The 24,042-nt window shown below is 47.6% G+C and overlaps 2 protein-coding genes across 2 annotated transcripts; one reads left to right on the plus strand and one right to left on the minus strand.

Moving 5' to 3' along the window:
- The first annotated feature begins 645 nt into the window (after positions 1–645).
- LOC134862831 (tumor necrosis factor alpha-induced protein 2-like) lies at positions 646–14,327 on the plus strand. Its single transcript, XM_063880927.1, has 13 exons — positions 646–721; positions 883–1,292; positions 1,637–1,848; positions 2,467–2,581; positions 2,773–2,895; positions 3,043–3,137; positions 3,208–3,300; positions 3,452–3,578; positions 3,651–3,767; positions 3,850–3,999; positions 7,591–7,670; positions 7,734–7,854; positions 14,229–14,327. Exons 1-13 carry the CDS (start codon positions 646–648, stop codon positions 14,325–14,327), a joined length of 1,818 nt encoding a protein of 605 aa, XP_063736997.1.
- Positions 14,328–14,388: 61 nt separating this feature from the next.
- LOC134862832 (creatine kinase B-type-like) lies at positions 14,389–21,003 on the minus strand. Its single transcript, XM_063880928.1, has 7 exons — positions 20,765–21,003; positions 19,192–19,404; positions 18,792–18,946; positions 18,431–18,563; positions 15,962–16,133; positions 14,493–14,618; positions 14,389–14,404 (listed from the first exon to the last, which is right to left on the minus strand). Exons 2-7 carry the CDS (start codon positions 19,382–19,384, stop codon positions 14,389–14,391), a joined length of 795 nt encoding a protein of 264 aa, XP_063736998.1. The 5' UTR covers positions 19,385–19,404; positions 20,765–21,003.
- Between the last annotated feature and the right edge of the window lie 3,039 nt (positions 21,004–24,042).

Consider the following 24,042-nt stretch of genomic DNA (forward strand, 5'->3'; position numbering starts at 1 on the left):
TGGGTCTCAGGCTGCGATGTGCGCGATCGAGCTCCGGGCCGGAGTCAGGTAAGACATCTCCAGCCACCTCCTTGAATAACTGAGACATAAACTGCCTAGCGTTTGCACCTTCCATATCTTCAGGAATACCCACGACTCTGAGGTTCTGACGCTTGGAGCGCGATATCAAGTCCTCCACTGTAGCGTGTAGCGCTGAGTTATCATCCGACACGGAGGCTAGCTGGTTCTTCAAGGTCGCCACGTCTTGCTGCAGGCTAACGATGTCATCTGAGTGGGAAGACAGTGTGCTCTCGATCTGTGATATGGTGGCGGTGTGAGTCGCCACAGTGTTGGTTATAGATTCAAGTGTTGGGAGTATCGGGGCCATGGCTTCCGACAAGGCAGCGTTGAAATCTTCCTTAAGACTTTCGCTCAATTTCTGGAGCTCAATGACTAGCATCTCAGCCGTTAACTGTGTAGGCCCCGTCGACGACATTTTCCGCTTGTCCTCGAGTCCCGGGAATGAATCAGTCATTCGCTGCTGGGTTTTACCGATCCGTCCACCCTTGCTCATCGTAACGGTGTACAATATTGTTCCGTTTAACTCTATCAATGTAGTCTGTACCAAAGTTTAAATAAAATTCGGCGTTATCTTAGTAAAATATTATGAAAAATGCGGAGCTGATAGCAACTGCGTCCTCCTTCTACATGCTCAAACCGGAAGCCTTCCAGAACAACTTTGGTGCCGACCGAAAGTCCTTCTCCATGGCTTCTCTGAACTTCTCCCACACCCGCTGCTTTGCCTCGGTCATCATCATCATCATCATTATTATTATTACTGTTGTTGTTGTTGTTGTGAGCGTTAGCAGCCCGCTGAACAGAAGCATTTTGTATGTGTTGCAGAGGAGCAGCTGGAGGAGGTTCTGCAAGAGGAGGTGCAGCTGGAGGAGGTCAGCAGCAGGCTGATCATCAGGGAGGAGCAGCTGTTCTGTCTGGACGGGCAGCAGTTGGAGCAGGAGGAGGACCGGCTGCACAGAGACTTCCAGGCTCTCAGACTGCAGATGCTGATGGCCGTCCACAACATCTTTACCTCCTCCTTTAGGACCTCCTCTCTGAGAAGCGCCATGGCCTCCCTCCAGCAGCAGGAGCAGCAGGACCGGCGCTGGGCGGGGATTCCGGAGGATCGAGTACCGCCGTGGCGCCCTCTGAAGAGCCTAGAGGAGCACCTCAGGGTGCTGCAGGAGGAGGTGCACTGCAGACTGACTGCAGAGGAGGAGGGAGGAGCAGCTCTGAACACTACTCTGAAGAGAGAGGTGCAGCACATTATTCACTTCAAACTGATCACTGTGATATATCTGTCCCACATCTGTGTACCTGTGCAGGTATGTGACGGCTGTACCTGTGCAGGTGTGTGATGGTTGTACCTGTGCAGGTGTGTGACTGCTGTACCTGTGCAGGTGTGTGATGGTTGTATCTGTGCAGGTTTGTGACGGCTGTACCTGTGCAGGTGTGTGACGGCTGTACCTGTGCAGGTGTGTGATGGTTGTACCTGTGCAGGTGTGTGATGGTTGTACCTGTGCAGGTTTGTGACGGCTGTACCTGTGCAGGTGTGTGATGGTTGTACCTGTGCAGGTGTGTGACTGCTGTACCTGTGCAGGTGTTTCGCATGGGGCTGCGTGTGAAGGAGGACCTGCTGATGGTGGTGCGGGTGCTGCTGGAGTGTTACCCCCCCCAGATGGACATCCTGAGCGTTTACTCCGGACTGTTCCATCAGAGCCTGTCTGCGCGGCTGACTGCGCTGGCTGCCCGCAGCCTGCAGACCGAGGATTGCAGCTACCTGCTGTTCTGGGTCAACCACTGCTACCCACAGTGAGTACTCACCTCAGACTCCAGCAGTGCAATGCAAAATGCAGGTGTTAAAGCAGCCACAGGACAGAAACACAGACAGTACACATGGGAATATACGCAGAGATATCAAGAATAAACACAAACAACAGGTCAAACCCTGATCTGGTGGAGGTGCAGCAGGACTCGCACCCCGCCCTCCCCTGGTCCAAAGATCAGTGCAATATCTCACTGCCCCACAGCCTCCCGATATGTGAAGAAGGGTGGGAGACAACGACAACAAATCAAATGCTTTTCCTTTTGTCCCATTTCAGAATCATATACTTTCTTTAGATTCATCTTAACCTACAATGACCAAGGATGAACATCTTTTTTATTACAATCAACTGACAATTGCAACTCAAAAGAGAGGGGAAACATCAACTAACACAACAAATAAAAGCAATGGCAGTTATGATCTGGGGATGTATGAGCGGTTTGATTGAGCCCGTCAGTCCATCTGGTCCCTGGAGCTGGTCAGGTTTAACTCAACCTTTTATCAGTCTGTGAAAACTGCTTCTCTGAGATTCCAAATCTCTCATTGTCATTGACCTGGGTTTCGTTTGACCTGTGAGGTCAAAGGTGTGTTTGTTTCCCCTGCAGGGAAATATTGAACCATGAAGAACTGAAAGGAAAGATACTGCCAGCCTGTCTGGGTCCCCTGCTGCTGCAGGAACACCAGGACCGGCTGGAGGACCAGTATCTGACCCACAAACAGGTGAATACCTTCAGACTGGAGGAACACACAGTCACTTAGCATCAGATCACTGCATGAATTGTGATTTCAGCCTTAGCGAGGTTTCTGTTATTCCAGAAACAGGACAACACAGATGATTCGCATTGACACAGGTGTGCAAACCACATACAGGTGAGGAACCGGTCAGTAAAGCAATAATTATTTTCCTCCAGGACCAAACCAAGCTGTGGCTGGACACGGCTCTGAGGAAGGAGGAGGAAAGCTGGCTGAGCAGCCGGGAGCCAGAAATCATCGACGAGTACTGCTTCAGTCCACTGGCTATAGATGTCCTTCAGGTGAGACATAGTACAGGTGAGACACAGTACAGGTGGGCACAGTACAGGTGGGCACAGTACAGGTGAGACACAGGTGAGACACATGCAGTGACGTGGACAGGTTAGCAGCAGCTGTATCTAGATACATCTCTGAGATTTTGTTTCCAGGTATTAGACAGCTCCCTGACTGAATGCAGCTCTGTCCTCGGAGACCAGAGGAAAGCTCAGAGGCTCACAGCTCACCTGGAGAACTTCCTCAGCAGGTAGCCCCGCCCACTGGCTCATGATGTGTTCAGGTGTTTGTGCTTCATTGAAACCCTGTTTATGTTTCAGCTACAGGAAGTGTGTGGAAAGTTTTGTGAAGGGGAAGCACCGTAACGCCCTCACAGTGATCAAAGCTCAGCTGGTCTGTGAGCAGCAGCTCAGGTATGAGGTCTCACCTGTCAGACTCCCCTGTCAGACTCCCCTGTCAGACTCCCCTGTCAGACTCACCTGTCAGACTCACATCAGGGATTTAACCTGTGGTACAATATTTAATTTAAGTGTTTTCCCCATCTTGCTGCTGATTGGTCCTCAGGGATTACATCACAGGTCAAACAGGAAGTCTGTCGGAGCAGCAGAGACGTCGCTGTCTGGACACTCTTGCAGCCCTGAAGGATTGTGGGTACAGGTGTCTCACCTGTCCCATTCACCTCCAGATGAAGGTAGGGATAGTTTCCTCAGAGATCAGCATCCTGTCCTGATTCCACAGCAACAGTAACCAGGTCTGTGTGCAGGTGTGCTTGTCTCACCTGTGGACACCCGCCTGGATCCACGGGTCACTTCCTGCCATCGACTCTCTGCTCCACTTTGTCAGCCAACAGCTGATGGACCTGAAGCCTGCCTGCAGACAGGTGAGACTGTCTCTCACCTGTCTGTTTCCACCTGTTTATCACCTGTCTGTCTCCACCTGTCTCTCACCTGTCTGTCTGTCAGTGGGTGCTGATGGAGCTGCAGCAGGAGGTGTGTGTGCAGTATGTGAGGAGGACGAGGAGGATGATGAAGATGAGGAGGCAGCAGCAGGAGGAAGGAGCTGAGAGGATGAGGTCAGACGCCCTGAAGATCAGCGCCTTCTTCAAGGAGGGGGTGAGACACGTACACGCTCTCGGGTTTGCTGAACATGCATGTGTTGACATCCTGAGGATGAACTCACTGCAGTACTTCATATATATATATATATATATATGAAGTACTGCAGTGAGTTAGTGAGTTAGTAGTAGTACTGCAGTGAGGTAGTAGTGGTAGTAGTGGTACTGCAGTGAGGTAGTAGTAGTACTGCAGTGAGGTAGTAGTGGTAGTAGTGGTACTGCAGTGAGGTAGTAGTGGTACTGCAGTGAGGTAGTAGTGGTAGTAGTAGTACTGCAGTGAGGTAGTAGTAGTACTGCAGTGAGGTAGTAGTGGTAGTAGTGGTACTGCAGTGAGGTAGTAGTAGTACTGCAGTGAGGTAGTAGTGGTAGTAGTAGTACTGCAGTGAGGTAGTAGTGGTAGTAGTGGTACTGCAGTGAGGTAGTAGTGGTAGTAGTGGTACTGCAGTGAGGTAGTAGTAGTAGTAGTGGTACTGCAGTGAGGTAGTAGTAGTAGTAGTGGTACTGCAGTGAGGAAGTACTGGTAGTAGTAGTACTGCAGTGAGGTAGTAGTAGTACTGCAGTGAGGAAGTAGTGGTAGTAGTGGTACTGCAGTGAGGTAGTAGTAGTAGTAGTACTGCAGTGAGGTAGTAGTGGTAGTAGTGGTACTGCAGTGAGGTAGTAGTAGTAGTAGTGGTACTGCAGTGAGGAAGTACTGGTAGTAGTAGTACTGCAGTGAGGTAGTAGTAGTACTGCAGTGAGGTAGTAGTGGTAGTAGTAGTACTGCAGTGAGGTAGTAGTGGTAGTAGTGGTACTGCAGTGAGGTAGTAGTGGTAGTAATGGTACTGCAGTGAGGTAGTAGTGGTACTGCAGTGAGGTAGTAGTGGTAGTAGTGGTACTGCAGTGAGGTAGTAGTAGTAGTAGTGGTACTGCAGTGAGGAAGTAGTGGTAGTAGTGGTACTGCAGTGAGGTAGTAGTAGTACTGCAGTGAGGTAGTAGTGGTAGTAGTAGTACTGCAGTGAGGTAGTAGTGGTAGTAGTAGTACTGCAGTGAGGTAGTAGTAGTACTGCAGTGAGGTAGTAGTGGTAGTAGTAGTACTGCAGTGAGGTAGTAGTGGTAGTAGTGGTACTGCAGTGAGGTAGTAGTAGTAGTAGTGGTAATGCAGTGAGTTAGTAGTAGTACTGCAGTGAGGTAGTAGTGGTAGTAGTGGTACTGCAGTGAGGTAGTAGTGGTAGTAGTGGTACTGCAGTGAGGTAGTAGTAGTACTGCAGTGAGGTAGTAGTGGTAGTAGTAGTACTGCAGTGAGGTAGTAGTGGTAGTAGTAGTACTGCAGTGAGTTAGTAGTAGTACTGCAGTGAGGTAGTAGTGGTACTGCAGTGAGGTAGTAGTGGTACTGCAGTGAGGTAGTAGTAGTACTGCAGTGAGTTAGTAGTGGTAGTAGTAGTACTGCAGTGAGTTAGTAGTAGTACTGCAGTGAGTTAGTAGTGGTACTGCAGTGAGGTAGTAGTAGTAGTAGTGGTAATGCAGTGAGTTAGTAGTAGTACTGCAGTGAGGTAGTAATAGTAGTAGTAGTACTGCAGTGAGTTAGTAGTAGTACTGCAGTGAGGTAGTAGTAGTAGTAGTAGTAGCACTGCAGTGAGTTAGTAGTAGTAGTAGTAGTACTGCAGTGAGTTAGTAGTGGTACTGCAGTGAGGTAGTAGTAGTAGTAGTGGTAATGCAGTGAGTTAGTAGTAGTACTGCAGTGAGGTAGTAGTAGTAGTAGTAGTAGTACTGCAGTGAGGTAGTAGTGGTAGTAGTAGTACTGCAGTGAGTTAGTAGTAGTACTGCAGTGAGGTAGTAGTGGTAGTAGTGGTACTGCAGGTGAGGTAGTAGTAGTAGTAGTGGTACTGCAGTGAGGAAGTAGTAGTACTGCAGTGAGGTAGTAGTGGTAGTAGTAGTACTGCAGTGAGGTAGTAGTGGTAGTAGTGATAATGCAGTGAGGTAGTAGTAGTACTGCAGTGAGGTAGTAGTAGTAGTAGTGGTACTGCAGTGAGGTAGTAGTAGTAGTAGTGGTACTGCGGTGAGGTAGTAGTAGTACTGCAGTGAGGTAGTAGTGGTAGTAGTAGTACTGCAGTGAGGTAGTAGTAGTAGTAGTGGTACTGCGGTGAGGTAGTAGTAGTACTGCAGTGAGGTAGTAGTGGTAGTAGTAGTACTGCAGTGAGGTAGTAGTGGTAGTAGTGATAATGCAGTGAGGTAGTAGTAGTACTGCAGTGAGGTAGTAGTAGTACTGCAGTGAGGTAGTGGTAGTACTGCAGTGAGGTAGTAGTAGTACTGCAGTGAGTTAGTAGTAGTACTGCAGTGAGTTAGTAGTAGTACAGAGTGAGGTAGTGGTACTGCAGTGAGGTAGTGGTAGTACTGCAGTGAGGTAGTGGTACTGCAGTGAGGTAGTGGTAGTACTGCAGTGAGGTAGTGGTGGTACTGCAGTGAGGTAGTAGTAGTACTGCAGTGAGGTAGTAGTAGTACTGCAGTGAGGTAGTAGTAGTACTGCAGTGAGGTAGTGGTAGTACTGCAGTGAGGTAGTAGTAGTACTGCAGTGAGTTAGTAGTAGTACTGCAGTGAGGTAGTAGTAGTAGTACTGCAGTGAGGTAGTGGTAGTACTGCAGTGAGGTAGTAGTAGTAATGCAGTGAGGTAGTAGTAGTACTGCAGTGAGGTAGTCGTAGTACTGCAGTGTGGTATTGGTAGTACTGCAGTGAGGTAGTGGTAGTACTGCAGTGAGGTAGTAGTAGTACTGCAGTGAGGTAGTAGTAGTAGTACTGCAGAGAGTTAGTGGTAGTACTGCAGTGAGGTAGTAGTAGTACTGCAGTGAGGTAGTGGTAGTACTGCAGTGAGGTAGTGGTAGTACTGCAGTGAGGTAGTAGTAGTACTGCAGTGAGTTAGTGGTAATACTGCAGTGAGGTAGTAGTAGTACTGCAGTGAGGTAGTGGTAGTACTGCAGTGAGGTAGTAGTAGTACTGCAGTGAGGTAGTGGTAGTACTGCAGTGAGGTAGTAGTAGTACTGCAGTGAGGTAGTGGTAGTACTGCAGTGAGGTAGTAGTACTGCAGTGAGGTAGTGGTAGTACTGCAGTGAGGTAGTGGTAGTACTGCGTGAGGTAGTGGTAATACTGCAGTGAGGTAGTGGTAGTACTGCAGTGAGGTAGTAGTAGTACTGCAGTGAGGTAGTGGTAGTACTGCAGTGAGGTAGTAGTAGTACTGCAGTGAGGTAGTGTAGTAGTACTGCAGTGAGGTAGTAGTAGTACTGCAGTGAGGTAGCTAGTAGTACTGCAGTGAGGTAGTGGTAGTACTGCAGTGAGGTAGTAGGTAGTACTGCAGTGAGGTAGTGTAGTACTGCAGTGAGGTAGTAGTAGTACTGCAGTGAGGTAGTAGGTAGTACTGCAGTGAGGTAGTGGTAGTACTGCAGTGAGGTAGTAGTAGTACTGCAGTGAGGTAGTGGTAGTACTGCAGTGAGGTAGTAGTAGTACTGCAGTGAGGTAGTGGTAGTACTGCAGTGAGGTAGTAGTAGTACTGCAGTGAGGTAGTAGTAGTACTGCAGTTTGGTAGTGGTAGTACTGCGGTAATACTCGACTCTGTCCTCAGGGCGTCGCCGTCTCTCTGCAGGATCCTGGTCTTGTCCATCAGGAAGTCCTCCGGCTGACACGGAGCTGCCCCGACCTCAGGTACCCCCCCCCCTCCCGATGATTGGTGTGCAGGTCAGGTGTTCACGTGTGTTCTCTCCGCAGTGACGCTCACCTGTCAGCGCTGCTCGTCCTTTACTCTGGCCAATCAAGTGCCAGCGTGGAGGAGACACGCCTCCTCGCCGTCTCCTCGAATCTGAACTCCTCGTTCTTCTTCGGGGTCAAAGTGCAATGTATCCAAAAACACAGGAAGTAGAAATCCACAAAGGATATTAACTTTTCAAACTCAGTGTGGAGTCTTTATTTAGCTTGTGTTTTAGTTGGTTTTAGTTAGTTGTGCTGCAAATGCTTTCCTAGTGGTCGACCAGGAAGTACATCTCACCTGTAGAGAGGGACCAGGAAGTACATCTCACCTGTAGAGAGGGACCAGGAAGTAACTCTCACCTGTAGAGAGGGACCAGGAAGTACATCTCACCTGTAGAGAGGGACCAGGAAGTACATCTCACCTGTAGAGAGGGACCAGGAAGTACATCTCACCTGCAGAGAGGGACCAGGAAGTACATCTCACCTGCAGAGAGGGACCAGGAAGTACATCTCACCTGCAGAGAGGGACCAGGAAGTACATCTCACCTGCAGGAAGTACTCCCCTTGCTCATATGGAATTTTGGGTGTTAAAAATTTCTTTAAATTCATAAATTTTTCCCCTTTAAAAAACTTTACAGGGGGCCCCGATGATGGGCCAGGGAAAAAACTTTTATTAAAATAGGGGGTGTTTTGTTTTGTGGTGGGGGGGGGGTGTGTGGGTGGTTGGTTGGTGGTGTGTGTGTGTGGGTGGTGTTGGGGGTGTGGTTTGGGGGTGGTGGGTTGGGAAGGGGTGTTTTGGGGGGTTTGGGGTGGTTGGTGTTTTGGGGGGTTGTTGGTGGTTGTTGGTGGGGGTTTGGGGGGGTTTTTGTGGGGGGTTTTTGGTGGTTTGTGGTGGGGTTTTTGGTGGTATGGGTGGTGTGGGTTGTTGGGGGGGTGTGTGTGGGTTGGGGTTTTTGGGGGTGTGGGGTGGTGTTTGGGGGTATGTGTGTTGGGGGTGGTTGTTGGTGGGTGGGTGTGTGAGGTTGTTGGGGGGTGTGGGTGTGTGGTTTGGTTGGTTTGGGATGTGTGGGTGTTGGGGGTTTGTGGGTTGGTTTGGGGGGGGGGTGTGGGGGTGGTTGGGGGGGGTATGTGGGGGTGTGGGGTTGGGGGTGGGTGTGTGGGGAGGTTGGGTTTGGGGGTGGGGTGTGTGTGGTTGGTTTGGGGGTTGGGGGGGTGTGTTTTGGGGGGTGTGTTTGGGGGTTGGGGTGGTGGGGTTGGTTTGGGGGTGTGGGTGTTTTGTTTGGGGTTTTTGGTGGGATGTTGTGGGTGGGTTTTGTGTGGGTTTTTGGGGGGGGGGTGTTGGGGGGTGTGTGGGTGTGTGTTTGTGGTGGGGGTTTTTGGGGGGGGTGTGTGAATGTGGTTGTTGGTGGGGTGTTTGGGTGTGTGGGGTGGTTGTTGGTGGTTGGGGGGTGGGTTTTTGGGGTGGGGGGTGTGGTTGGGTTTGGGGGTGGTGGGTTGTGTGGGGGGGTGGTGTGGGGTGTTGGGGGTTGGGGGTATGTGTGTGTGGTTGGGTTTGGGGGGTGTGGGTGTGTGTGGTTGTTGGTGGTGTGTGTGGTGGTTGGGGGGGGTGTGGGTGTCGTTGGGTTTGGGGGTTGTGTGGTGTGTGGTTGTTGTGGGGGTGTGTGTGGGTGTTGGGGGGGTTTGGGGGGGTGTGTGTGAGGTGGGTTTGGGGGGTTTGGGGGGTTGTTGGTGGGGGTGTGTGTGGTTGGGGGTATGTGGGTGGGGTTTTGGTGGTAGGGGTGGGGTTGTTTGGTGGGGGTGTGTGGGTTGTTGGTGGTAGGGGGGTGGTGGGTGGGGGGTTGGGGGGGTGTGTGGGTGAGGTTTTTTTTGGGGGTGTGTGTGTGGTTTTGGGGGGTATGTGTTTTGGGGGTTTTGGTTGGGTTTGGGGGTGTTGGGTGAGGTTGTTGGGGGGGGGGTGTTTTGGGGTTTTTGGGGGTATGGGTGTTGTGTTTTGGGTGTTGGGTGGTATGTGTGTGTGGTTGTTTGGGGGTGTGTGGGGGGTTGTTGGGGGTTATTGTGTTTAAATTTGTTTTTATTTTTTGGGGGTTTTTTTTTTGTTTTTTGGGTTTTTTTTTTTGGGGGGTGTTGGGTTTTGGGTGGGTTTTTGGTGGTGGTGTGTGGGGTGGTTTTGGGGGTGGTTGTTGGGGGTGGGTGGTTTTTGGTGGTAGTGTGTGTGGTTGTTGGGTTGGTTTGGGGTGTTGGGGGTTTTTGGGGTGGTGGTTTTGTGTGTGTGTGTGGTTGGTGGTTGGTTTGGGTTTGTGTGTGTGTGTGGGGGGTGTGAGTGTGGTTTGTGGTTTTTTGGGGTGTGTGAATTGGTTTTTGGTGGGGGTTTGTGTGGTGGGTGTTTTGGTTTTTGGTGGGGGTTTTGGTGGGTTGGGGTTGGGTGTTTTGGGGTTGGTTGGGGGTTGTTGGGGGTGTGTGTGTGTGTGTGTGGGGGTTGTTGGTGGGGGGGTTTGGTGGTTGTTTGGGGGTTTTGTGTGTGTGTGTGGGTGTGTGTGTGGTGGGGTTTTTGGTTGGTATGTGTTTTGTGTGTGTTTGGTTTTTTTTGTGTGTTGTGGTTGTTTGGGGGGTGTGTGTGTGTGTGGTTGTTGGAAGGTGTGGGTGTGTGTGTGGGTTTTTTGGTGGTGTGTGGGTTTTTTGGTGGTGTGGGTGTGGGTTTTTGGTGGTGGTTTTTGGGGGTGTGGGTTGGTGTTTGGGGGATGTGTTTGTGGGGGTTTTTTGGGGGGGGTGTGTTTTTTGTGTGTTGGTTGTGTGGTTTTGGTGGTTTTGGGGTGGTGGGTTTGGGGGGGTGTGTGTCATTGTTGGGGGTTGTGGGGTTTGGGTGGTTGTTTTGTGTTTTGGGGTGTTGTGGTTGGGTTTTTGGGTGGGGGGGTTTTGTTGGGGGTTGGGGGTTTTTGTTGGTGGTGGTGTGGGGTGGGTTGGGGTTTGTGTGTGTTTTTGTTGGTTGGGGTGTGGTGGGGGTTGGGGTGTGGTGTGGTTGTTGGTTTTTGTTTTGGGGGTGGGTGTGTGTGGGGGTTGGGTTTGGGGGGTATGGGGGTGTGGGTGTTTTTGTGGTTTTTGGGGGTATGTGTGTGTGTTGTTGGGGGTTTGGGAGTGTGTTTGTTTGGGGGGTGTGTGTTTTGAGGGGGTGTGTGTGTGTGTGGTTGTTGGTGGGGTGTGTGTGTGTGTGGGTTTTTGGGGGTGTGTGTGTGGGTTGTGGTTTTTTGGTGGTGTGTGTGTGTGGTTTTTGGTGGTGTGTGGGGTTGGGGTGGTGTGTGTGTTGGGGTTTTGTGGGGTGTGGGTTTTTGGGTTGTGTGGGGTTTGTGGGTTTGGGTTTGGGGGTGTGTGTGGGTGGTTGGTTTGGGGGTTGGGGGTGTGAGTGTGGGGGGGGGGTTTGGGGGTGGGGTGTGTGTGGTGTTGTGTGTGTGTGTTTGTGTGTTGTGGGTGTGTGTGTGTAAGTGTGTGGGGTTGGGGTGGGGTTGTTGGTGGATGTTTTGTGGGGTGTGGGGGGTGTGTGTGTGTTTTGTGTGTGTGGGTGTGGGTGTGGGTTTTTGGTGGTGGGTGAAAGTGGTTGTTGGTGGTGTGGGGTTGGGTTTTTTGGTGGGTTTGGGGGGGTTGTTTTGGGGGTGTGTGGGTGTGTGTGTGGTTGTTGGGGGTGTGTGTGTGTGTGTGTGTTTGTGGTTGTTGGGGTTGGTTTTGTGTTTTGTGTGGTGTGTGTGTGTTTTGTGTGGTGTGTTTGTGTGGTGGTTTTTGGTGGTATTGTGTGTGTGGGGTGTGGGTTTTTGGTGGTTGTGTGGGAAAGTTGGTTGTTGGGTTGTGTGTGTGTGTGTGTGTGGTTGTTGGTGGTGTTTTTTGTGGGGTTGTTGGGTGGATGTGTGTGTGTGTTTGGGTTTTTGGTGGTTTTGTTGTGTGTGGTTTTGTTGTGGTTGTTGGTGGTGTGTGTTTTTGGGTTGTTGGGGTTTGTGTGTTGGTGTGTGTGGTTGTTGGGTTTGGGTGGTGTGTGTGGTGGTGTGTGTGATTGTTGTTGTGTGGTTGGGGGGGTGGTTATTTTTTGTGTTTTGTGTGGTTTTTGGTTGGTTGTTAAATGTGGGTTTTTGGGGTTGGTGTGGGGGTTTTTAGGTGGTAGGGGTTGGGGGTTTTTGGTGGGATGTGTGGTTTTGGGGGTGTTTGTGTTTTTTTGTGGGGAGTGTTTGGGGTGTTTGTTGGTTGTTTTTTTTTTTGTTGGTTTTTATTTTTGGGTGTTTTTGGGGGTTTTGGGCTGTTTTTGGTTTGTGGGTTTGGATTGGTGGGTGGTTTTGGGGGTAAAAAAAGGTTGTGGTGTTGGTTTTTGGTGGTTGTGTGTGTTTTTGTTTGGGTTGGGGTGTGTGTGGGGGGGTTTTTAAGTTTTTTGTTTTTTGGTTGTTTTGGTTTTTGTTTTGTGTGGTTGTTTGGTTTGGGTTTTTTGGTGTTTTGTGGTTTTTGGTTTTTAATTTTGAGTGTGTTTTGGGGGTGGTTTTTTGGGGATTGTTGTTGGGGAGTTTTTTTGTTGGTGTGTGGTGGGGTTGGTGGTGTGTGTGTGTGGGGTTTTTTGGGGGCATGCGTGTGGGTTTGTTTTTTGTGTGTGTGGTTGTTGGTGGTTTTGTTGTTGTGTTGGTTTTTTGGTGGTGTGGGGTGGGGGGGTTGTTTGGTGGTTGTGGGTGTGTGGGGTTTTGGTTGGTGGTTTTTTGTTGGGGTTTTGTGGGTTGGTGGGGTGTGTGTGTGGTTTTTTGGTGGATGTGTGGTTTTTGTGGTTGTTGGTTGGGATGTGTGTGTGTTTTGTTTTGGGGGTGTGGTTGTTGGGTTTTTGGTGTGTTGTGGGGGTGTGTGGTTTTTTTGGGGGTGTTTTTGTGGTTGTTGGTGGTTGTGTGTGTGTGGGTGGGTTTTTGGTGGGGTGTGTGTGGTTGTTGGTGGTTAAAAAGGGGGTGGGTGTGTGTGTGGGGGTTTTTGGGTGGTATTTGGTTTTGTGGTTGGTGGGTGTGTGTGTGTGGTTGTTGGTGGCCTGGGTGTGTGTGTGGGTTGTGTGGGGTGTGTGTGGTTGTTGGGGGGTGTGTGTGTGGTGTGTGGTTGTTGGTGGTTTTGTGTGTGTGTGGTTGTTGGGGTGGTTTTGTGTGGGTGTTTGTGTTGTTGGTTTTGGGGGGGTTGGGGTGTGTGTGGTTTTTGGTGGTGTGGGTGTGTGTGTGTGTTGTGTGTGTGGGTTGTTTTGGTTTTTTTTTGGTGTGTGTTTTGTGGTGTGTGTGTGGTTGTTGGTGTTGTGGGTGTGTGGGGTGTGTGTGGTTGTTGGTGGTGTGTGGTGTGTGTGTGTGGTTTTTGGGGTGGGTATGTGTGGGTGTGTTTGTGGTTGTTGGTGGTTTGTTGTGTGTGGGTGTTTTTTGTGGGGTGTGGTGTGTTTTTTGTTGGGGGTGTAAGTGTGTCTGTGTGTCTGTGTGTGTTTTGGTTTTTTCGTGGTGTGTGTGTGTGTGGTTTTTGGTGGGGTGTGTGTGGGGTTTTTGGTGGTTTGGGGGTGTGTGTGTGTGTGTGTTTTGGGGTGTGGGTGTTGGGTGGGTGTGTGTGTATGTGTGTGTGTGGTGTGTCTGTGTGGGGTGTGGGGTTTTTGGTGGTGTGTTTGGGGAGTGGTTGTTGGTGGTGTTTTGTGGGGTGTGTGGTGTGTGTGGTGGTTGTTGGTGGTGGGGTGTGTGTGTAGGTGTGTGTGTGGGGGTGTGGTTTTTGGTTGTGTGTGTGGTGTGTGTGGGTGTATGTGTGTGTGTGTGTGTGTGGTTGTTTGGGGGGTGTGGGTGTTGGTGTTAAAAAGGCAGCAGGGTTAGTCGGGGCCACACAGAAATTTATTATATATTTCCCGGTTTTTTAGACGGGTCAACACGAAACAAAAAAACTCTTTCTGGGTCTGCTCTAAGCGGGCCCGCATGTAAAGGGGGTTCTTATTGGTTACAGGGGTTGAGGGGTTTTCTTGAGGGGGTGGGGGGTGGGCGGGTGTGGGGGGGGTCGAGAGGGGCACTTCTGCTGGGCATTTGGTCGTCGATGTTCCCCCCCGGCCTCCCGGCATTTCTCCATTGTTTCTAGCGTGCACTCCGTCCACCACCCTTTGCACCGCCCACCTCCGGAAAAAAAAGCCGAAATCGGTCGGCGTTGGGGGAGCGAAAGGGCCCCCCCCCGCCCCCTGTGTCCCCCGCCCCCTGAGGGGACAGGAAGTGATGTCACGTCCCTTTAATTTAAAAAACCCAGGGCCATTTAAAACACTTTTGGAGACTAAATGTTTTTTCAGTTATTATCTGCCCGGACCCCGTGTGTGTGTGGTTTTGTTGTGTGTGTGTGTGTGTGTTGTGGGGTGTGTGTGTGTTGTGTGTGTTTTGTGTGTGGGGTGTGGGTGTGTGTGTGTGTTGTGTGGGGTGGGGGTGTTGTGTGGGTTTTGTGTGTGTGTGTGTATGTTTGTGTGAGAGAGTGTGAGTGTGTTTTGTGGGTGGTACCCGTTCCCCTCTTCTGCAGAAGCCCGCCTCTTCAGAAACTCTCCAAAATTTCGTGCCGGGTCACATGGGGGCTTTTCTTCACGTGCAAAGCCCGCCCCAGTCCGGGGGCCCAGGTTAGGGGACAGGGGAGCACCCTAGCCAGGTGCTCGTTTTCCCCATTTAAATCAGGCCCCGCCCCCTTAAACGGTCCTCAATCTGCGGGCAGAAGGGGAGGGGGCAGGGAAAAGGTGAAGGGGAAAGGACGGGCGGCCCGACAGACGGGCAAGGGCAAAACAGGAGGTACCTGTGGTTTTGGGCCGGGCAGAAGCGCTGGGGAAACCCCCCTTTTTCCCCCCGCTCTGCAGTGTTTACCCCTTTAGGTGTTCCCCCCGGGTTTCCCCCCAAACCCGGACGTTTGTTGTCGTTGTGCCTGCAGAAGACATTTCAGGGGGCAAATCACCCACCTGTCTGTCTCAAACCACCCGTTTTGGGTTTTTACTCTTTATTCTGGGTCTTTATTCCACTCCCTTTTTTCCTGGCTCTTTATTCCGACTCTTTTTCCATCTCTTTATTCGACTTTTTATCCTGAATCTTTATTCCCGAAACTTTATTTTGACTCTTTATTCTGACTTTTTATTCTGACCCCTTTTATTCCGACTCTTTATTTGCCCCTTTATTCGGACTCTTTTTTCTGACTCTTTATTTTCCCACTCTTTATTCTGACTCTTTATTCGGGGCTCTTTTTTTCCGATCTTTTTCCTGACTTTTTTATTCCCACTCTTTTTTTTCCCCTCTTTTATTTCCGACTCTTTATCCTGACTTTTATCCTGATCTTTATTCCGGGGGCCCTTTTTCCTGACTCTTTATTTCCCGACTCTTTATTCCGACTCTTTATTCTGACTTTTTTATTCTGAACCTTTTTTTTTGTTTTTAATTCCCACTCTTTATTTGGACTCTTTATCCCGAATCTTTATCCTGATTCCCTTTTTCCTGCTCTTTTTTTGATCTTTATTTTCCCAACCCCTTTATCTGACTCTTTATTCTGACTCTTTATCCTGACTCTTTATTCGACTCTTTATCCTGACTCTTTATCCTGACTCTTTATCCTGACTCTTTATCCTGACTCTTTATTCTGACTCTTTATCCTGACTCTTTATTCTGACTCTTTATTCTGACTCTTTATCCTGACTCTTTATCTGACTCTTTATTCTGACTCTTTATCTGACTCTTTATCCTGACTCTTTATCCTGACTCTTTATCCTGACTCTTTATTCCGACTCTTTATTCTGACTCTTTATTCTGACTCTTTATTCTGACTCTTTATTCCGACTCTTTATTCTGACTCTTTATCCTGACTCTTTATCCTGACTCTTTATCCTGACTCTTTATTCTGACTCTTTATTCTGACTCTTTATCCTGACTCTTTATTCCGACTCTTTATTCTGACTCTTTATTCTGACTCTTTATCCTGACTCTTTATTCTGACTCTTTATCCTGACTCTTTATCCTGACTCTTTATCCTGACTCTTTATCCTGACTCTTTATTCTGACTCTTTATCCTGACTCTTTATTCTGACTCTTTATTCTGACTCTTTATCCTGACTCTTTATCCTGACTCTTTATTCTGACTCTTTATCCTGACTCTTTATTCTGACTCTTTATCCTGACTCTTTATCCTGACTCTTTATCCTGACTCTTTATCCTGACTCTTTATTCTGACTCTTTATCCCGATTCTTTATATGGGTATTATTCATGGGCCCCACAGGTCGCACCAGATGCCGCGGCCGTCGGGCCAGTCGCGGGCCATGCCAGAGGCGAGCAGCAGGGGGGAGACGGGTTTGTCGAACAGGAAGTGGTCATCGATGAGCTGCTGCTGCTCCTCCTCCGTCATGTTCTTCAGAGCGTAGTACTTCCCCTGCAGGTCTCCCTCCAGCATGTCCAGACCTGCCGGAGGCATAGGTGAGTCCAGGTGTTCAGAGGTGTAAAGTAACTGGGTACATTTACTCCAGTACTGTACTTAGGTACAATTCTGAGGTACTTCTACTCCATTACATTTATCGAATACCTTTAGTTACTTTACAGATTTGGATTAATGATGGTAAATATAATCAACCCTTAAATCAGACTGTAGTTTCACCTGGAGTACAAGACCTGAGTACTTCTACTTTACTCAAGTACAAGACCTGAGTACTTCTACTTTACTCAAGTACAAGACCTGAGTACTTCTACTTTTACTCAAGTACAAGACCTGAGTACTTCTACTTTACTCAAGTACAAGACCTGAGTACTTCTACATTACTCAAGTACAAGACCTGAGTACTTCTACTTTACTCAAGTACAAGACCTGAGTACTTCTACTTTTACTCAAGTACAAGACCTGAGTACTTCTACTTTACTCAAGTACAAGATCTGAGTACTTCTACTTTACTCAAGTACAAGACCTGAGTACTTCTACTTTTACTCAAGTACAAGACCTGAGTACTTCTACTTTACTCAAGTACAAGACCTGAGTACTTCTACTTTTACTCAAGTACAAGACCTGAGTACTTCTACTTTTACTCAAGTACAAGACCTGAGTACTTCTACTTTTACTCAAGTACAAGATCTGAGTACTTCTACTTTACTCAAGTACCAGATCTGAGTACTTCTACTTTACTCAAGTACAAGACCTGAGTACTTCTACTTTTACTCAAGTACAAGACCTGAGTACTTCTACTTTTACTCAAGTACAAGATCTGAGTACTTCTACTTTACTGAAGTACAAGACCTGAGTACTTCTACTTTACTCAAGTACAAGACTGAGTACTTCTACTTTACTCAAGTACCAGATCTGAGTACTTCTACTTTACTCAAGTACAAGATCTGAGTACTTCTACTTTACTCAAGTACAAGATCCTGAGTACTTCTACTTTACTGAAGTACAAGACCTGAGTACTTCTACTTTACTCAAGTACAAGACCTGAGTACTTCTACTTTACTCAAGTACCAGACCTGAGTACTTCTACTTTACTCAAGTACCAGACCTGAGTACTTCTACTTTACTCAAGTACAAGACCTGAGTACTTCTACTTTACTCAAGTACCAGATCTGAGTACTTCTACTTTACTCAAGTACCAGATCTGAGTACTTCTACTTTACTCAAGTACCAGATCTGAGTACTTCTACTTTACTCAAGTACAAGATCTGAGTACTTCTACTTTACTCAAGTACCAGATCTGAGTACTTCTACTTTACTCAAGTACCAGACCTGAGTACTTCTACTTTACTCAAGTACCAGATCTGAGTACTTCTACTTTACTCAAGTACCAGATCTGAGTACTTCTACTTTACTCAAGTACAAGATCTGAGTAGCCCTACTTCTACTTTACTCAAGTACCAGATCTGAGTACTTCTACTTTACTCAAGTACAAGATCTGAGTAGCCCTTCTACTTTACTCAAGTACCAGATCTGAGTACTTCTACTTTACTCAAGTACCAGATCTGAGTACTTCTACTTTACTCAAGTACCAGACCTGAGTACTTCTACTTTACTCAAGTACCAGATCTGAGTACTTCTACTTTACTCAAGTACCAGATCTGAGTACTTCTACTTTACTCAAGTACCAGATCTGAGTACTTCTACTTTACTCAAGTACCAGATCTGAGTACTTCTACTTTACTCAAGTACCAGACCTGAGTACTTCTACTTTACTCAAGTACCAGACCTGAGTACTTCTACTTTACTCAAGTACCAGATCTGAGTACCCCCCCTGCAGGTGTTGGACAGGGTTTATATCTCTCTAGTCTGTGGCGTCCTGGGCGCTGGCGGGTCGCCTCAGCGTTATATAAGCTGCACTCACTGAGGATCACTGAGGCATGCTGGGAAACATCTAAACAAAGTAGGGATCTAAATCAAAGCTGACGGAGGTTTGTTGCTTCCTTTAGAGACTCCTCTATCACATGTACAGAGTGTCCCTGAATGCACCATCAGAGTGGATTCTGAGGGCTGTGCTGATTAAACTGTTGCTGGAAGGTTCCTAACAGGAAGTGACTGAGGCTCCAGCCCCGCCAGTTATGAGGGCCAGGTGATCACATGTCTGACCCGGTCACCTGACCCGGTCACCTGATTCAACACTTCCTCAGTCTGCTTCAAAGTAAAACTCTGAATCATTCTGATCAGTAAATGAAATAGTTTATATCTTAGAGACGTGTGACGCAGCATTCTGCAGGCAGGGGGCAGCAAACAGGAGGCGATGTCATACTTTCGATGGACAGGTTTTCAATGGCGCGGCGCTCTCCGCGGCTGCAGTGTGGCGGCAGACAGAAGCCGCGGATACTCCTTCCTGTCCGGACCCGAGAGCTCAGGACGTAGTCTGGATCCAGATCGTCCCCGCCCTGAAGCCAGGAGAGGACACACGGCTCAACAACCAATCAACACTGCAGGTTAGGTCTGTTTGTGATTGTTTACCTGCAGGTTAGGTCTGTTTGTGATTGTTTACCTGCAGGTTAGGTCTGTTTGTGATTGTTTACCTGCAGGTCGGGTCTGTTTGTGATTGTTTACCTGCAGGTCGGGTCTGTTTGTGATTGTTTACCTGCAGGTCGGGTCTGTTTGTGATTGTTTACCTGCAGATTGTCAGCGTTCAGGTCCGTCTTGTGTTTGTCTGATGGTTTATATCCTCCGTGGCGGTCTTCGATCACCGGGTCCAGCAGCTCTTTGAACACCTCGTACGTCTCCTCGTCCCCGGCGACGCAGCCCACCGTCATGATGAAGGGGTGACCTGCAGGGAGAGAACATGGCAGATCATGGTCACACAGATCGGGTCAGGATTCAGATGTGAGTTTGACTTTCGAGCGACTACCGTGTTTTACTTCTCCAGCAGTTGTTGTCCTCCTCTCAGCGATGGGATTTGTTTGCCGCTAAATACATGAAGTTGGATTTGATGAAGAGGATCAGGAGTCAATGGCAGACCTGAACCTGATAACGAGTCAATCCAATTAAAACGAGAGGAGGGGGGGTCAGTACCTGGGTTGTCCACGCCAGTCTGGATGAGGTCGTCCAGGGTGAAGCCGCTGGGCGTCTCCTTGTCTCTCAGGTTCTCGTACATGTCAGGCGTCAGGACCTTGGCCATGTGGTTGTTGTGCTGGCTGAGGTCGGGGTACTCCTGCTCCGCCGAATAGTTCATCTTCAAGTGGTTGTGGGTGTTTCCGAAAGGCATGATGCGGTCCGGCTGCTGACCTGGGAACAGTTCAACAGTTCAGATAAATACGAATCACCTCACACGTGGTGTTACCTGTCGCTCCTGGAAAGCGCTGCTAATAGCTTAGTTTATCCTAACTGCAGCTAAAGGCTAACAGTTAGCACAAGGCTAAACTGTTAGCAACTCATTCCCTCGGTCCTGTTGATCCTGGGGATGAAGTCAGGATTCCTGTAAAGCCATCAGGAGAAGGCGACCACGCTAAGAACAGCTGACAACAAAATAAAACATTTACAGGAGGGGCTGTCCCGTGTACAGCTTATTGAATATCTGTTATCTGCAGCTGTCTCTGTATTATTAATCGGCCACCCTCCCAGCATGAATAAAACACGTTATGAATGAATAGTTAATCCCCCCCCCCTGCAGTGACGCACCAGCTGCTGCTTTAACCTTCAGGTGATGCACAACTGAGAAGTCCAACATGAGCCCGTCTAACACTACCGCTTCTAAAACATGGAATCAGTCTCTACATTACAGAGGACGTTTGATTGAGAGAAGACCGAGTGTGATCAGGGACTTTGTCCGCCTGAATCAGATCCAGAGAATCCTTTAGGAGCTCTCTGTTCACATCAGAGCATCACCGGCTGCGTGCAGGACATTACAGGACATCACAACACGGTGCAGGACATTACAGGACATCACAACACGGTGCAGGACATTACAGGACATCACAACACGGTGCAGGACATTACAGGACATCACAACACGGTGCAGGACATTACAGGACATCACAGGACATCACAACACGGTGCAGGACATTACAGGACATCACAGGACATCACAGGACATTACAGGACATCACAACACGGTGCAGGACATTACAGGACATCACAACACGGTGCAGGACATTACAGGACATCACAACACGGTGCAGGACATTACAGGACATCACAACACGGTGCAGGACATTACAGGACATCACAACACGGTGCAGGACATTACAGGACATCACAACACGGTGCAGGACATTACAGGACATCACAACACGGTGCAGGACATTACAGGACATCACAACACGGTGCAGGACATTACAGGACATCACAGGACATCACAACACGGTGCAGGACATTACAGGACATCACAGGACATCACAGGACATTACAGGACATCACAACACGGTGCAGCAGAGAGACAGATCTGTGTGCGGTGACTGCGCAACACCTGCAGACAGGACTGCAAGGTCGTTGGGATGCAGACAGACAGACAGACTGCAGTACGTATTGAGCAGTCTGTCTGTCTGCAGCCTTTGTCTCCCCCCCACTCAACCCCCCACCCCCCGTGGTGGAGGCTGCTGCATTGAGGAGCTGTGCTGTGGTTGGTCAGATGGAGGAGGTGTCTTACCTACGTGCAGAGTCTGGAGGGTCTGAGGGTCTGAGGGTCTGCTGCAGAGTGAAGCTGCGCTTGGCCTTTTATACCTGCCCCCTGCTCCTGATTGGCTCGTATTTAAAGTCCATTCATCCCATTGGACGGAGGATCATGTGATACAGCTCACAGGACGGAGGTTAGTGCAGCATTGTTGTTATTGTTTTTAGTATTGTTGTTATTAGGGATATTATTGTTGTTGTTGTTGTTGTTGTAGTTTGTGTGTGTGTGCGCAGGTTCTCTGAAGGTACTTCCTGTTGGAATAAAGGTTAATAATGAAGGAATTGTCCCCGCTGAGCTGCCGTACCTCAGTGAAGGTTGGTGCATGTGTTTGCTTCTTAAAGCTGCAGGTTACATCATCTGCCTCCTGCTGGATTACACACACACACACACACACACACACACACACACACACACACACACACACACACACACACACACACACACACACACACACACACACACACACACACACACAACGTTTCAGTCTGACAACCAGTCCTTTATATATTGACACATGCATATCTTTATATATAACGATATGCATGTGTCCTCACCCCCGTCCTCACCCCCGTCCTCACCCCCATCCTCATCCCTATCCTCACCCCCATCCCAGCATGCCCCAGTATAAAACCCAGTATCTCCTTGTCATCTGAAAGCTGCAGTGACGTCAGCTCACCCTACTAATGCCTGCAGCCAATCACAGGACTCCCCAGCCTCCTCCTCCTCTCATTGGCTGAGAGGGATCCCATGCAGCAGCAGGTCCAAGATTTAAAGGGCCAGTCACACTGAAGGTAAACAATAACAAGCGTTCAGAGAGTCTATACTCTGCCGCCTGAACCTGCTTTATTAGATCTTAACTTTCTTTGTGACCCTAATCGTCTTTAAACACCTTTTGTCTCCCAACAGTTTTTCCGTTCTATTTTCTTTTCCAAATTCAATTTTTTTTTCCAAATTTGAATTTCCGACTATTTTTCAAAATGATCAGCTATTCCTAAAAGATCGGACTTTTTCAAATTCCTGGATTTTCTTCAAAAATTCACTTTTTGATCAAATTATGATCAAACATTTTGGGTGGATCAGATGTTACTTTTCTCTGTAGTGATTATATAATGAAATGTCCTGTAACTTATACAATGTGTTTATCAATGAGTAAACAACAGACCTGTCAATCATTCTGAGTGACAGCCGCTGTGTCCAATCCTGTACCGCTAAACCTTGGTACCAGGAGGGGCTTCATATGCCACGTAAATACTATATACTCATAACTATCATACTAATAGTATATACTAATAACTATCATACTAATAGTATATACTAATATTAGTATATAGTTATTAGTATATAGTATTAGTATGATAGTTATTAGTATATAGTATTAGTATGATAGTTATGAGTATATAGTATTAGTATGATAGTTATTAGTATATAGTATTAGTATGATAGTTATGAGTATATAGTATTAGTATGATAGTTATTAGTATATAGTATTAGTATGATAGTTATTAGTATATAGTATTAGTATGATAGTTATTAGTATATAATATTAGTATGATAGTTATGAGTATATAGTATTAGTATGATAGTTATTAGTATATAGTATTAGTATGATAGTTATGAGTATATAGTATTAGTATGATAGTTATTAGTATATAGTATTAGTATGATAGTTATTAGTATATAGTATTAGTATGATAGTTATTAGTATATAATATTAGTATGATAGTTATGAGTATATAGTATTAGTATGATAGTTATTAGTATATAGTATTAGTATGATAGTACTAATAGGATATACAGCTGTTTTAATATGCTAATACAACACAACCCGTGTATTTGTATAGGTATTATAATAAAGATCAGTTGGATGTTGTATATATGATATATAACTCGTCCTCTTGAGACTTGAATGAGGTGTGCGTTTGAACAAAGCAGCGTTCATGGTCCCCTCGTTCGTTTGGGCGCCCGGTCTCGTTACTGGGCAACAATTTCCTGTTTCCTGTCGGTGTCCTCACTCCTGTCGCTGCATTAGCCCACGATGTGAACGGGACCTGAATGCAGCATGCAAGCAGGTTTCAGCTCCAGGTGCATTGTGGGACATTAACAAAGGTCACAACGTCCCGTTTAATCCTCGTTCCCATGGAAACCGATGAGTTCACAGGGTGTTGGTGATGTCACTTGAAAGGGGAGACACCTGATTGGCTGTTTAGATGAAGGCAGTGATGAAGGGGCTGGTTATGTGAAGTCAAAATTGGGGGTAGGTTGGACACAGAAGTGTGTGTGTGTGTGTGTGTGTGTGTGTGTGTGTGTGTGTGTGTGTGTGTGTGTGTGTGTGTGTGTGTGTGTGTGTGTGTGTGTGTGTGTGTGTGTGTGTGTGTGTGTGTGTGTGTGTGTGTGTGTCGCTCTCTGGTGGACAGACTTAGGAGCAGCAGTATGAGTTGAGATTAACAACAGGTTTTAATGTTTTTATGTAGAGTCTCTACTTTAAAGAGTCCTCTCCTGCTGATGTTCAGGTGTATGTCAGTATGTAGTGTCTCTACTTTAAAGAGTCCTCTCCTGCTGATGTTCAGGTGTATATCAGTATGTAGAGTCTCTACTTTAAAGAGTCCTCTCCTGCTGATGTTCAGGTGTATATCAGTATGTAGTGTCTCTACTTTAAAGAGTCCTCTCCTGCTGATGTTCAGGTGTATATCAGTATGTAGTGTCTCTACTTTAAAGAGTCCTCTCCTGCTGATGTTCAGGTGTATATCAGTATGTAGAGTCTCTACTTTAAAGAGTCCTCTCCTGCTGATGTTCAGGTGTATATCAGTATGTAGTGTCTCTACTTTAAAGAGTCCTCTCCTGCTGATGTTCAGGTGTATATCAGTATGTAGAGTCTCTACTTTAAAGAGTCCTCTCCTGCTGATGTTCAGGTGTATATCAGTATGTAGTGTCTCTACTTTAAAGAGTCCTCTCCTGCTGATGTTCAGGTGTATATCAGTATGTAGTGTCTCTACTTTAAAGAGTCCTCTCCTGCTGATGTTCAGGTGTATATCAGTATGTAGTGTCTCTACTTTAAAGAGTCCTCTCCTGCTGATGTTCAGGTGTATATCAGTATGTAGTGTCTCTACTTTAAAGAGTCCTCTCCTGCTGATGTTCAGGTGTATATCAGTATGTAGAGTCTCTACTTTAAAGAGTCCTCTCCTGCTGATGTTCAGGTGTATATCAGTATGTAGAGTCTCTACTTTAAAGAGTCCTCTCCTGCTGATGTTCAGGTG

This window comes from Eleginops maclovinus, chromosome 4, assembly GCF_036324505.1.
Source record: "Eleginops maclovinus isolate JMC-PN-2008 ecotype Puerto Natales chromosome 4, JC_Emac_rtc_rv5, whole genome shotgun sequence".
NCBI lineage: Eukaryota > Metazoa > Chordata > Actinopteri > Perciformes > Eleginopidae > Eleginops > Eleginops maclovinus.